Source organism: Leucoraja erinacea, chromosome 1 (assembly GCF_028641065.1).
Source record: "Leucoraja erinacea ecotype New England chromosome 1, Leri_hhj_1, whole genome shotgun sequence".
In the NCBI taxonomy this organism is placed as follows: Eukaryota; Metazoa; Chordata; class Chondrichthyes; order Rajiformes; family Rajidae; genus Leucoraja; species Leucoraja erinaceus.
This window is the reverse complement of record NC_073377.1, coordinates 23,138,012-23,152,802: the sequence shown is the minus strand read 5'-3', so window position 1 is coordinate 23,152,802 and position 14,791 is coordinate 23,138,012. Positions and strand designations below refer to the sequence as shown.

The following is a 14,791-nucleotide window of genomic DNA, read 5'->3' as shown; positions in this document are numbered from 1 at the left end:
GAGCTTTACAACATCCTACTGACTCAACATTCTACTGCATATGTTGTGTGTCTTCAATTTGTTCTTGTGAATCTATTATATGCACCAAATCTAAATTTTCATCTTCAATAGAAGCCTTTATACCAATCTTAATCACTAATGCGTTACAAATTCTACCAACATGCTCTCTGATTTTGTTAACTTGGGTTCAGTTTATAACACTTTTGCCTGTGTAGGATTGCTATGGGTTCAAAACCTGCTTAAGACTTCAGCATATAAACAATGTTGAGATTTGAATGTTGTCGGAAAGATTGGTGCATTCTCAGAAGCGTCAACTTTTAGATTGGATAGTACATCAATTTGCAGCTCGCTGTTCAAATGGGTTCAAAATGATATTATGCAGAAGAGGTCCCAAAGTTCAAACTGATATTTCCTGGTCCACAAACACAATTTGAAATTTCAATTTATGAGGGCACTGGGTGAGATCTTGACTCACATATTTGAAATAAATTGAGGATTTGAGCGGCACGGTGACGTAGCGGTAGAGCTACGGTCTTACTGTTAAGGTTCATTTCTTAAAACAGACAGCTCACAATAGGTTAGGTAAACCAACACAAACAAGCTTTACTGATCATTAGCCAGCGAGAGTGCCAGGGATACAAAGTCAAGTATATAACAGATATTTGACTTCCCTGGGCTACCACTAGAACGAATAAAGTCATACAACATATTTTATAGTGTTTTGGAAACATAGTCACATGGTTACAGGGAGTGGCAGCAATGACGTTTTATACAAATCAATACAGGCATTCAAAGTATTCTTGTCAGTAATATAATACACTTGTCATCTTGTGATTCTATCAATCACAACTGCTGATCACATTAATGTCAGCTACCCACAGAAGTTCCTGTTTACAAAAACTACCAACTCCAAAGGAAATACATCCTCTCCTACCATTGTAAATGTATTTTAACCATATAACAATTACAGCACGGAAACAGACCATCTCGGCCCTACAAGTCCGTGCCGAACAACTTTTTTCCTTTAGTCCCACCTGCCTGCACTCATACCATAACCCTCCATTCCCTTCTCATCCATATGCCTATCCAATTTATTTTTAAATGATACCACCAAACCTGCCTCCATCACTTCCACTGGAAGCTCATTCCACACCGCTACCACTCTCTGAGTAAAGAAGTTCCCCCTCATGTTACCCCTAAACTTCTGTCCCTTAATTCTGAATTCATGTCCTCTTGTTTGAATCTTCCCTATTCTCAAAGGGAAAAGCTGATCCACATCAACTCTGTCTATCCCTCTCATCATTTTAAAGACCTCTATCAAGTCCCCCCTTAACCTTCTGTGCTCCATAGAATAAAGACCTAACTTATTCAACCTTTCTCTGTAACTTAGTTGTTGAAACCCAGGCAACATTCTAGTAAATCTCCTCTGTACTCACTCTATTTTGTTGACATCCTCCCTATCATTGGGTGACCAAAATTGTACACCATACTCCAGATTTGGTCTCACCAATGCCTTGTACAATTTTAACATTACATCCCAGCTTCGATACTCAATGCTCTGATTTATAAAGGCTAGCATACCAAAAGCTTTACTTGGGCATAACAGGAAGCAGCTTGAATGCAGGCCTCTAACTTCCTGATTACCCAGCTCCTTCACAGCACAAAATTATAAAGCTTCAGAACCCAAAGAAGCCAAATTAATCTATATTTAATAAAACATCTTACATTATAATTTATTATTAACTAGGATATTCTCATTACAGTGCTGGAGACCTGGGTTCGATCCCGACTACAGGTGCTTGTCTCTACGGAGTTTGTACGTCCTCCCCATGACCTGCGTGGGTTTTCTCAGAGTACTTTGGTTTCCACTCACACTCCAAAGGCGTACAGGTTTGTAGGTTAATTGGCTTGGTGTAAATGTAAATTGTCCCTAGTGTGTGTAGGATAGTGTTAGTGTGCGGGGATCGCTGGTCAGTGCAGACCCAGTGGGCCGAATGGCCTGTTTCCATGCTGCATCTCTAAACTAAACAAAAAACTAAATGTATGCCACTGACAGGTAATGTTGGCTTCAATTGCCACTTATGGCAAAGTGTACCACAGGCTAATGACATGTGTTTGCAAAAAAATAAGCATTCTGGCCTTCACACCCAGGATTCTGTCATTCAAGGTAGACAAAAGTGCTGGAGAAACTCAGTGGGTGCAGCAGCATCAACGGAGCGAAGGAAATGGGCAACGTTTCGGGCCGAAACCCTTCTTCAGACATCAGTACTAAATACTTCTTCAGTACTTCAATACTAAACATGATTACTTCCATTTACATGACAATGCTGTGTTCCAAACATTATGGTGCACTCAAATGGGGGAACTATGCATAAACACTGCTGTATTTCTACATGGTGAAACCAAAATGTATAAAAATGACCTTTATTAAAATGTGTACTTTAACCACATGTGATTTTTTTCTATTACAAATCTCGAACTGCGGAGTACAGAGGCAAATAAATAAATGATGGGTCTTTGTCCCAAATATTGTGGAGGGCACTGTATTACACGATAAGCATTGGCAGATTAAAATTACAAGCAACCTTGAAATTCAAAAATGTGATGATAGTTAATTATAAATAAGTTTAAGGTCAGAAACAAGAAAATTATCAGAGGCCAGAGCGAACACCACCGGAAATTGGAGGATCAGCACCTCATATTCCGCTTGGGGAGCCTGAATCCTGGGGGCATGAACATTGAATTCTCCCAATTTTGATAGCCATTGCTGTCTCTTCCCCTTCCTATCTCTCCCTCAGACCTCTGGCTCCTCCTCCTCCTTGTTCCTTTCTCCTCCCTGCCCCCATCAGTCTGAAGAAGGGCTTTGGCCCAAAACGTTGCCTATTTCCTTAGCTCCATAGATGCTGCTGCACCCGCTGAGTTTCTCCAGCATTTTTGTGTACCTTCGATTTTCCAGCATCTGCAGTTCCTTCGTAAACATTCTGATGAGACACGTTGGAACATCAACACTGCACTTTTATAATCCCTTGTGATAGATATGAACCACTCCACTGTAGATTCAAACAGAACATGGAAACCCTGTTAACTTACAAAACTACTCAATCCATATCTTCAAAATCATACCTGCATTCGACTGATTTCAGCAGTAATAATCCACACCTTTAAGATTCCAGTTACTGAAACTCCAATCACTGTGTCTTCTGAGAATAAAAAATAATGAAACACCAATTATTTAAGTGCTATATGATCATTAAATTAATAGAGACCATTAGGATCATGGTGCGACTAAGCTAATGGGGCATTTTAGACTTTTAGACAGGCACATGAATGTGCAGGGAATGGAGGGACGGATTATGTACAGACAGATAAGTGTACCTATGCTGTACTGTTATATGTTCTATGAATATCAATCTTACAGATGCCACTAAGTGTGTTTATCTATCCTCATACTTTCAAAAAGCAATCCATTGAAGAATGCCATGGCTTTTAAACAGATTTTACATAAAATATGAATATAGAAAATCGATTGCAGAGCAAATTGTAATGTTTCCTCGCATCCTCACTACCATGTTATAAAACTAAATCTTACTCTTTTAAATGAAAACCTTTTCACAGTCAACAGAATCCAAATCCAATTCACCATAACTTTAGCACCACTATTTCAGATAATTTAGCCCAAAACATCCTTAAGAAAGCATGCACCTCAAGTGCACACCACCATGCTACCTGCACTTAACTTCTGTGGCCAGATTGCTACAAGAAAGGATGCGAGCCAAAATTGTTGCCTGTCCATCTCCTCCAGAGATGCTGCCTGACCCGCAAGGTTACTGCAGCACTTTGTGTTCTGTGCAAGATTTCAGCACCTTCAGTTTCCTTGTGTCTCCAAACATTCAAAGTTTCCTGTCACGTCTGTCCATGATCTATGACTCTGTCTCTGGTAGAAGATCCTGAGACACCCCCCTGATTACTTCTTGATTGCTCATGCTGTCAAAGGTCTTTACAAGGTGTTTCCACATCGAAGTCTTAACCTTAACTTACCTTTGCAATGAAGTTCAGCAACCCCCTATCAAATTAACGGGACATGCTCGATAAAGCTATGATGCCAGATAAGAAATTCATCCAGCCTCAGCTACGTCAGATCAAGTACTCCCTCAGGGATCAGGGGCAGAATGACATATATGCTGTATGTACTCTCTTCTACAATGCTCAGGAGCACGTTATGAAAAAAACTCAACTGTGAGCAGCACATTTCCAGCACAGCTCTTTCAAACCACCAACAAAAGACTCGTATATTTCAAGCATACATGTTGACAGACTTTTTCTGTCATTTCTACGTCAAATAATTCTCTATGCATGGACAAAGATTTGTTTTCTAATTTGATCAACAGGCATGTCGGACAAGAAAATCTCTTTTGGGATAATGCTAGATTACTCGATTTTTGAATAATTTTGTGGAATTTTACCTAAAATATGCCTTCCCAATTGTTTAAAAGAAACAGAAACTTGCATAAATAAACAACTTTATCGAGGGCCTATCCTGCTTTGATGGCTGTCAAAAGCTTTTCAAAATTAACTGCAAGATACTGAAATGGGTCACGCAAATAAGTAACATTTGCTGGGCAAGATATATCATACATTTATAATGCCTCATACATTTAGCAACCAAGCAAGCATCTTGGGTGAAGTGAAACTCAAGATGGCCATTCTTGAGATAATTAAAATCCAATAGTAACAGAAAAAAAATCACAGCATCTATCTCTATATTACTAAAAGTAAGATCTTGACAGCTTTTGACTCATTGCAATGTGATTTCTGCGAGAACGCCGCCACTTACGGCTGTCATTTTTGGCCACCTCGCTCAGAGCCCCCTTCCGCCGGACTGGACCAGAGGATTTTTGCCATCCATGAAAAATCAGAGAGATATTAATGTTTTTTTTTAAATTGCCATTCTCTCTGCTGCCTCTGCTGGTGGGAGGGGGGAGGGAATATAACATCAGGAGTGTGCCTCACTCAGTCTCTGCAAGATGGACGAAACTAGAGGGTCATGTCTCTCTGATCTCTGAATAACACTGAACACATGTCTACTCAACTGGGAGTGCCCTTAATGTTGTTTGAAAATGAAAATGTGGTTGGTTTGAAGTAAAAAGGCACTGCAAATGGTTGTTTGGGGGGTTTGGGTTGAAGTAAAAAGGCACTGCAAATGGTTGTTTGGGGGGTTTGGGTTGAAGTAAAAAGGCACTGCAAATGGTTGTTTGGGGGTTTTGGGTTGAAGTGAAAGGGTACTGCAAATGGTTGTTTGGGGGGGTTTGTGTTGAAGTGAAAAGGCACTGTAAATGGTTGTTTGGGAGTTTTGGGTTGAAGTAAAAAGGCACTGCAAATGGTTGTTTGGGGGTTTTGGGTTGCAGTAAAAAGGCACTGCAAATGGTTGTTTGTCTAAACTTGACAACTTCCTGTTAGCACTATATTGATTTTAGATAAAACGCTACCACTTGCGGCTGTGATTTTTGGCCATCTTACTCAGTCCCCCTCCACTCATCAGGTGCAGAGGATTCTTCCCATCAATGAAAAATAAAAGTGTTATTCGTGTTTTAAAAACGTTGAGAATCTCTCTCCTGTCAATCACGCCACGAAGGCCACACCTTTTCCAGTGAAAGCAGGAGGGATAATCTATATTACTAAAAGTCTGTTCTTGACCGATTTTGATAGATAGCCTTCATTGTCATTCAGACCGAAATCTGAACGAAATTTCAGCAGTCATACATATAATACAATAAAAACAACAAAAACAACAATAAACACACATTAACATCCACCACAGTGAGTCCACCCAACATCTCCTCACTGTGATGGAGGCAAAAGTCTTAGGTCTGCAGTCTCTTCCCTCCTCTTCTCCCTCTGCGCTGAGGCGATACCCCCCCGGGCGTCGTTACAAATCAGTCCCGCGGCTCAAACACCGCGGCCCGGGGTGGTCGAAGCTGCCGCCCTCCAGTCCTGCAAACGCAGCCGCTGGCCCACGGCCGAACCCCGGACTCAGGTCACCACCGCCAGAACACTGTCCCAGCCACCCTCACGTGAGTACCGTACCGTCTTCAGCCTCGGGCTGGGCCGCCCCGACATGGGCGCCGAACCTCCCCCAGGCCGGGCTGCCCCAACATGGGCGTCGCTTCTTCCCCGGGCCGGGCCGCCCCGACTTGGGTGTCGCTTCTCCCTCTGGCCGGGCTGCCCCGACTTGGGCGTCGCTTCTCCCTCTGGCCGGGCCACCCCGACTTGGGCGCCGCACATCCCCGAGCTCGGCCGCTCCGACAGGTGCCTCGTTCCACCCTCGGGCTGGCCGCCCTCACGGGAGCGTCACAACCTCTCACGGGAGCACTGTTCCAGCCCCGAGCCGGACCGCCCTCACGGCGAGTCCTGACGGGCTCTGCCTCCGGAGCCTCGAGGTCGCCAGCTCCATTAGGCCTCAGCGCAGACGGAGGCAGAGATGGGGAATACGACCAAAAAGTCGCATATCCCCCAGGGAGAGACCGCAAACCCCGTTACACCCCCCCCCCCCCCCCCCCCCCCCCCCCAAAAACACAAGCGAAGAACCAAAAACTAGACTAACCAAAACGAAATAAACAACACAAAAAACACAAACATCTGTGCTGCGATTTCCGAGAGAACGCCGCCACCTATGGCCGTCATTTTTGGCCACCTTGCTCAGAGCCCCCCTCCGCCGTATGTGTGCCGAGGATTTTTCCCATCGATGAAAAATGACAGAGATATTAATGATTTTACAAAATTTCCCATTCCCTCTGCTGCCCCTGCTGGCGGCAGGGGGGAGGGACTATAAAACAAGGAAGTGGTGTGCCTCAATCAGTGTCTGCAAGCTGGAGGAAGGCAGAGGGTGTCTGAGCTGTGAATAACACTGAACTCATGTCTACTCAAATGTAAATGTCCTTAGTGGTTCTAAAACACTTGCAGAATGTGTCTATTGGTTCTAAAATGTTTGCAAAAAGTTCATCTTTTGGTTCCACAATGCTTGCAGAATGTGTCTTTTTTGGTTCTAAAATGTTTTTTTAGGTTCTCCTCCCCCTCCCCCCCCCTCCCTCTCCTCCCTCCCCCTCCATCCCCCCTATCCCTCTTGCCCCTCTCTCTGTCTCTGTCTCTCTCTCTGCCTCTGCCCCTTCTCTCTCTGCCCTCTCTCTCTACCCCCCCCCCCCCTCTAGATTGGGGGCTATGCGTCAGTAGATAGGGTGGTTATGGGGTAAAAGGAGCAAATTAATAATATTAATATAATATCAAGGGGGTAATTAGCATGAGTGAAGAGGGGGGGGGGGATCGTTAGTGTATGTGACGCTGCACGCCGCCTCGCCCCCCCCCCCCCCCCCCCCACAACCGCACGTTGGGGGAAACAGACCCAACGGGTCTGCACTTGGTCTAGTAAAACCTGGAAGTGTGGGTATGGCTCAGTCTCTGCATGATGGGGGAGGGAGAGGTCACAACTGTCTGAGCTGTGAATCAACTGAACACACTGAATGGCTACTGAACGGTGATTGTGGTGTTTTGTGTGGTTTTATGGTGGTTTCACCCCTGCTTGAAATGGTATGAAACTGCATTTGAATGTTGTGGCCTTGCACCCTGCTTGAAGTGGTAGGAAACTGCACTTGAATTTTGTGGCCTTGCACCCTGCTTGAAGTGGTAGGAAACTGAACCATGAATTCGGTGGCCTTGCACTCTGCTTGAAATGGAATTTCAAGGAATAGCGGTGAGTCAACTGCCAGCCCACCAGCCGTCAGTGAGCTACCAGCACATCAGGCTTGAGGGTCTAAGCTGCCACCCCAAGAATCCATTTGGCCCACAATGTCCATACTAGCTCTCTGGAGACCAGTAGTCCCCGCTGCCAACAACACTCATACCAATGCTCCAGAAAGCCCCCCCCCCACTGGCCATCAATATTGGAATTGGTGGAGAGGTGGAATATTGCGTCGGGGGAACAGCCCTCCCATGTGAACATGGCCTCCCACTTAGTCTAGTAACCACTACTTTTAACAATTTGAAGACTGAAAACAAAAATAGATAAATATATGAATGAATTGAGAAATAGAACAAAATCCTCACCTTGTGTTCTCAGTGAGCGTATGATACTCAGTGAACTAATCCAATCAGGAGAAATCTTGGACACCAATGAATAAAGGACCTCCAGGCTACTAGCGTCAATGACAAGGATTTCTGGGTAATGGCCATAACAAAGCAGTCTTCCTTCGCGTTGAGTTCCAACATTGAACTGATAAAACTATTATAAAAAAATTACAATGATAAAAGTTTAAAACTTATAATTCCAGCTCCAATGTTTAATAACTTTACCGATATTTTCATGACAATCCTATTCCAACAGTCATGTATCTGTAAGCATTATTTAATCAGATTTACACCCTCTGTCATACCCAACCATCATTTTCAAACGTAGTGCTTGTCAACCTTTTTCCCTATACATCTTCTCCAATGTCCAACATTGCCCTCTCCTCATTCCAACCTTAGCTATCTGATGACAGTGGCGTAATCTTAGATTGTTTATCTCTATGCCAATATCATTACCTCCAGAGAAAGGGAGCTATTCAACCCAAACTGGTCAATTGATCTGTTACCTTAACATCCCTTACCAACATTTATTTTCTGCAACGTCTTGAAAAAGTTACTTTTATAACTACTAAACCAGGTTCGCTTCTTAATAAACAGACACCACACAAACTGTTTGGTAGACCAGTTCAAAACTTTACTTAACATCGGCCGATGGAAGGGAGCGAGAATTCCAGCTAAGTGACCAATGTAGACACTCAACTGTCCTCGATCCCTTTCTCTGAACAACAGAATTACATTGCCTTAAATAGTTTTTTTTTGTCCCCTTAGCACATTCCACAGACATTAGTCATGGTCAGAGGTACAGGAAAAGGTTTCCACAGAATGCATCACATCAAAGGCCTTTTGTTTACATGGTACAAGATATACTAAAAACATTGGCCATTTGCTTTAGGTAATTTTATCTCCAAAGAGATCACCCTAGCTTTTTCGCTGCTTCCTCTCTGTCACTTGGTCCCTCATAAACATAGGCCATTTGCTTTAGGTAATTTTATCTCCAAAGAGATCACCCTAGCTTTTTCGCTGCTTCCTCTCTGTCACTTGGTCCCTCATAAACATAGGCCATTTGCTTTATGTCATCTTATCTTTCCCCTTCCCTGGTTCCTCTCTCGTCACTTCGCCCCTCATAAACATTGGTCATTTGGTTTTACGGCATCTTACTTCAAAGATGTGACTAGCTATTTCTTTCTTCCTTTATCGCCTCCTCCCCCATAAACATTGGTCATTTGTTTTACGGCATCTTACTTCAAAGATGTGACTAGCTATGTCTCTCTTCCTTTCTGTCACTTCTTCACTTGGGAGACAATGTTATGGTATTTATTATCCCACACACTGCAACCTGAGGCAAACCTAATTTGACACTAAATATAAGCTGTAAGCTAGCCCGGAAACCTATTTTAATTTTTTCTTATTTGTGTAACTTTATTCGGCTTCATCAGTCTGCTTTATGAAATTTCAGTTCTTTACTGGATTTCAAAAATAAATGAGATCTTCTTGTCAAAATACTTCAAGATTTAGCACTTTCTTTTCTGTGCTGCCCTGCAATGCCCCAAGAAGAGTTCCTTCAGTTTGGGATTTTGTGCCTCAACCATGAATTTTTGGCAGTCAGAGATATGGACTGTAATATCTAGAACTCCCCCCTGTCTGTCTTGTGTCAAGTCTTGGTTGAAATTCAAATTCTATCGATTAAATACAAAATCAGAACAAAAGAAACTGCCTTGAATATCACTCATTCACTCCATTATCACACAATAAATTAAAGCCATTGATTGCCACTGATTAAACCAGATTGCACAACTTCCTTTAATTACCACCTCTCCTGACCCGACCGCTTCCTTATAACTTCCAGAACAATACACTTCCGATTTTATGTTGAATCGCCGTTTATTAAATCAAGCTCACCTGTCCCGCCATTCCAACATTGCACTCACCTTGCTAGTCTATTCCCCACCTTATTCACTGGTATCATTGCATATGAACCCACCTTCTTGTACAGGTGTAAAACCCCACTGAATATCAAATTTTAAACATTTCACAGATAAAGCATTTACAATAGTGACATCTCTTCATATGATTATTTATTAGCAAGTATCCAGATGATCAATGCAAATAGGCTAAAATTATGTACAAATTAATATCTCAACATCTCCAAGCAATGTATACGCCCTGCTCCAAAATTTGAAAACATTTTTGCATCATGTTGTCACTTGTGTCATGTTACATTTCAGAAATTCTTCATATTGAAAATGTTGGTAAAAGTTTGCCTGAATCCCAGCAATTTCTGCACTACTCACTTGTATGCCGGTATGAGTGCATGCCAATTTAGTAAATTCTATACATCTTCCATCATTCACATCCCAAAGACACATCTCTCTGCAAGGAAAAAAGTATGATTAATGCTATATTAAGGTGCCGTTATTTAGTTAAACTAACTTTAGCATAAGCAGAAAGAACAAAATAAATGTACCATGATTCTGCAGAATAATTCATCCAAATTGTCTGCACTCAGTGGGACAATTGCAACAATGGGAGTATTTTCTTTGGGGCTACAATATCATTTTGATTCCAAGATGACTTGTGTACATATTTGTGGTAAAGATTGTTCGCGACTCGACATTGGTAAGTGTCCTCCCAAGGTAGGACATTAATGAATGCTCCTCACTTGATGGCAACCTCTCTATTTTAGAAGCAATGGCCACAGGTGAAACCTGCCTCTAATGGTAATGAAAACAGAATCAATCATAGTTTTCATCATTTATGGGGGAATAATTTGCAAGGTCTCATAAGATGTGAAGGTGGTTTAAAAGACAGACACAAAAGCTGGAGTAACTCAGCGGGTCAGACGGCATCTCTGGACAAAAGGAAAAGGTGATGTTTTGGGTCAAGACCTTCAGACTGAGAGTCAGGGGAAAGAGAAACCAGAGATATAGACAGTACACAGGAGAAATAAATGGAAGATATGCAAAAAGCAATGGCCTATTTTGTGCCCCACATTTCCTTGCTTATATTTGTTGAGTTAACCTGCTGAGTTGCTCCAGCCTTTTGTGCCAGTCTAAGGTCTAATAATACTTTAGCTTGCACTATCATGGACTTCTGGTAGCAAACTCTGACTTATTGGTACAATATCAATAAGTTTTCCATCAACCACTCCCAATTCCAAATTAAAACAGCACTGACCACTTTAGGGGAGATAACATGAAACGTTTCCTTGTATTTTGGTTTGAACTATCATGGTCTGGTTTACCTAGAATAACTGATAATTTATTCTATATTTATTTTTCGTGCTATGTTTAAATGTGACTGTAAAATTATTTGTACAAAAGTAATTGTACAAATAATAATTTAATTATTCTATTCCAGGTTGATATGACAATTAATCACTCTTAACTCTTGAAAATGGACAGAACAGATTGCTCCATAATGAGCGAGCGTGAACAATCCACGCTAAATGGCTTATTTATGTGCTTAATATTTTTAAGATAAAAACTTGAAAACTTCTATTGTGTTACTTTGGAATCTCTTTTGCAAAATAAAACAGCCTCAATTTCATTTACCCAATAACGAATTTCTGAAATCTAGAATCGTGCTCTTTGTTCACCCTGTCCTCTCAAAGAGGAAAATATTGTTTGATGATGAGATAACCAGATTCACTTAAACATAAGTGGGGCTTCATCAGGGCGCAGTGGAAGAATTGCTGCTTCACAGCGCCAGAGACCCAGGTATGATCTTGTCTATGGGTGCTGCTTTTACGGAGTTTGTATGTACTCCCTGTGACCGTGTAGGTTTTCTCCGGGTGCTCTGGTTTCCTCCTACATTCCAGGTTTGTAGGTTACTCTGTTTCTGTAAATTGTCCCTAGTGTATAAGGTACAACTGCTGATTGTTGGTTGGCTTGGACTCGGTGGGCCATAGGGCCTGTTTCCATGCAGTATCTCTAAATTCTAATAATTGAACCAATACAAATCGGAATTAGTCAATGCCTTTTGGCAATATGAACTCTGCAAATTCGTTTTTTGTTCTTAGAACTTAAAACATTCCATTCAACTGCACCGAAAAGTGTTTCTTCCAGAAAAAGTTAACTCCAGCAGTATCAATTTACATATCTTCTTAGCTTAAAGATGCTAAGAGTAATCTGTCATCCCTCTGCCACCCCTGTTATATAGGTTTTACCATGTTCAATTTCTTCCATTTACTAATTTACTCACCCATTTTCGGATGCACTGACAACATACTGTTTGTCACTGCCGGCATTGGCTTTGGAAAGGCAAGTGATAGATGATGTGTGGCCAAACAGCAGAGCCCTTGGAATGATCTGTGGACACACACACAAAAGATAAATAGTAATGGTTCAATTGCTACAATAAATTCCTGCTTCTTAAAGTCAGGTTTTGATAATTAAACAGATAATCAAAGATTTTCACTGTCAATAAAGTCATTTGTGATTCATGTTAAACTACAGTAAATAAAGCTCATGATGCTCTGGGTCTTATTATTAAAGAAACAAGCACACCATCTGCTTTTCAAATGGTTATCAACATAACTACACTTGAATAAAATAGTCAACCTACAAAACATAATGGCATTTATTACTTCCTGCAAGTTTTTCTTAATGATCTTAATTAAAAAAAGTATCTTCCAGCTCTTAAAAAAATGAATGCAATAAACTGGTATAGATGTCTGATATTCTCCACAAAAATAGTTACTGTACAATAAAGGAGACCCAGGCAGGAGGCACAAGGATTAAAATTGGGTTGAGAGAAAACAAACATATGTGGTTAAGCGCTTCTACAATTTTCCCTACCAATACAAACATTAAGAACAAAAATGAATAACAAAATAGGAGAAATAAGGTGTTCTGTGGAGGGGGAGAAAACAAAAGAAAAGTAGGGGCAAGGACAGACAGAATCAAAGTGAACAGAGAAAGAACAACATTAAGATGTCATGACAATGACTTTATAATACATCACAGCCTGTGTCATATCGCAGGAAATCATCAGGTAATCCAAAGTAACCATATACTTACCTTCTTTATTTCATGCAACGATAAATACAAATTTGATATGTTTCAATATAGAAATTGAAAATTGATTTTGTAATTCTAAATAGTAAACATAATTTTAAATAATAAGAACCAACCTCTATTTTCAGAGTTAAATCCCAAAGACAGATTTGTCCATCATGACATCCTGTAACAATAGTTGCCAAATCATCCATCACTAGTAGAGCTGAAATGCAATGCGTTGGCGCTTTGGGGCCCCACAGCACGATCGGCAACACCAGGCTATTTCCAGCCATTTTTACTTCTGGCCTGTTCAAAAATAAGATAAATTTAGAATATTGCAAAAGTGACATTAAAATGAAATAGTTGTAATTATAGTACAAATCTCAAAGCTTCAAAATATATATCCAGATTAAAAAGTAACAAGTTCAGTATATACAGCGTGAAAACTGGCCCTTCAGCCCAACCTGCCCATGCCGACCAACATGCCCTATCAACAACAGTCCCACCTGCCTGCATTTGGTCAAGAGTCAAGAGAGTTTTATTGTCATGTGTCCCAGATACGACAATGAAATTGCTACTTGCTCCAGCACAACAGAATATGTAAACATAATACAAAACGGAAGATAAAAGTTCAGTATGTCTATATCCCATTGACCATATATACACAATAAATAAACAGATAAAGTGCAATAACAATGATAGACTGTTATTGTACAAAGCTTATTTGTTGTTGTGTTTAATAGCCAGATGGCTGACGGGAAGAAGCTGTTCCTGAACCTGGAATATAACAGATTTCAGGCTTCGTACCTTCTTCCTGATGACAACGGTGAGATGAGTGTGTGACCAGGATGGTGTGGGTCTTTGATGATGTTGGCAGCCTATTTGAGGCAGCGACTGCGATAGATCCCTTCGATGGTGGGGAGGTCAGAGTCGGTGATGGGTTGGGCAGTGGTCACAACTTTCTGTAGTCTTTTCCGCTCCTGGACGTTCAAGTTACCAAACTAAGCCACGATGCAACCAGTCAGTATGCTCTCTACTGTGCACCTGAAGTTCGAGAGAGTCCTCCGTGACATACCGACTCTCCGTAATCTTCTCAGGAAGTAGAGGTGCTGATGTGCCTTCTTTATAATTACATCAGTGTGCTGGGACCAGGAAAGATCTTCGGAAATATGCACGCCCAGGAATTTGAAGATTTTGACCCTTTCCACCATCGTCCCATTGATATAACCGGGGTTGTGGGTCCCTATCCTACCTCTTCTAAAGTCCACAATCAGTTCCTTGGTTTTGCTGGTGTTGAGAGCCAGGTTGTTGTGCTGGCACCATTTGGTCAATCGGTCGATCTCACTTCTATACTCTGACTCATCACCATCCTTCTAAACCTATCCTATGTACCTGTCCAGATATTTGTAAACATTGTGATAGTATCTGCCACAACTACCTCCTCTGGCAGTTCATTCCATATTCCCACAATCCTTTGTGTAAAAAGGTTGCTCCTCAGGTTCTTATTGAAACCACAATTAAACAGTTAAGCATTTGATAAAGTCTCCCATGGTAGGCTATTCCGGAAGATTAAGATGCACTGGATTAACAGTGACTTGATCGTATCGATTCAAAACTGGTTTACTGATAGAAGATAGTTGTGGTGGAAGGACAAAATTCACACTGAAGGTCTGAAA

The 14,791-nt window shown here is 41.4% G+C and overlaps 1 protein-coding gene across 3 annotated transcripts in view; it reads right to left on the bottom strand.

Moving 5' to 3' along the window:
- LOC129714210 (WD repeat-containing protein 7) overlaps nt 1-14,791 on the bottom strand; it is a 546,583-nt gene that overhangs the window by 506,477 nt on the left and 25,315 nt on the right. For all 3 annotated transcript variants that reach the window (XM_055663773.1, XM_055663850.1, XM_055663908.1), the window contains exons 4-8: nt 13,250-13,421; nt 12,319-12,425; nt 10,410-10,488; nt 8,098-8,272; nt 3,124-3,200 (exon numbers count right to left, since the gene is read on the bottom strand). In XM_055663773.1, coding sequence (XP_055519748.1) covers nt 3,124-3,200; nt 8,098-8,272; nt 10,410-10,488; nt 12,319-12,425; nt 13,250-13,408 — 597 coding nt within the window. In that variant the 5' untranslated portion in view covers nt 13,409-13,421. The remainder of the gene's footprint in view (nt 1-3,123; nt 3,201-8,097; nt 8,273-10,409; nt 10,489-12,318; nt 12,426-13,249; nt 13,422-14,791) is intronic.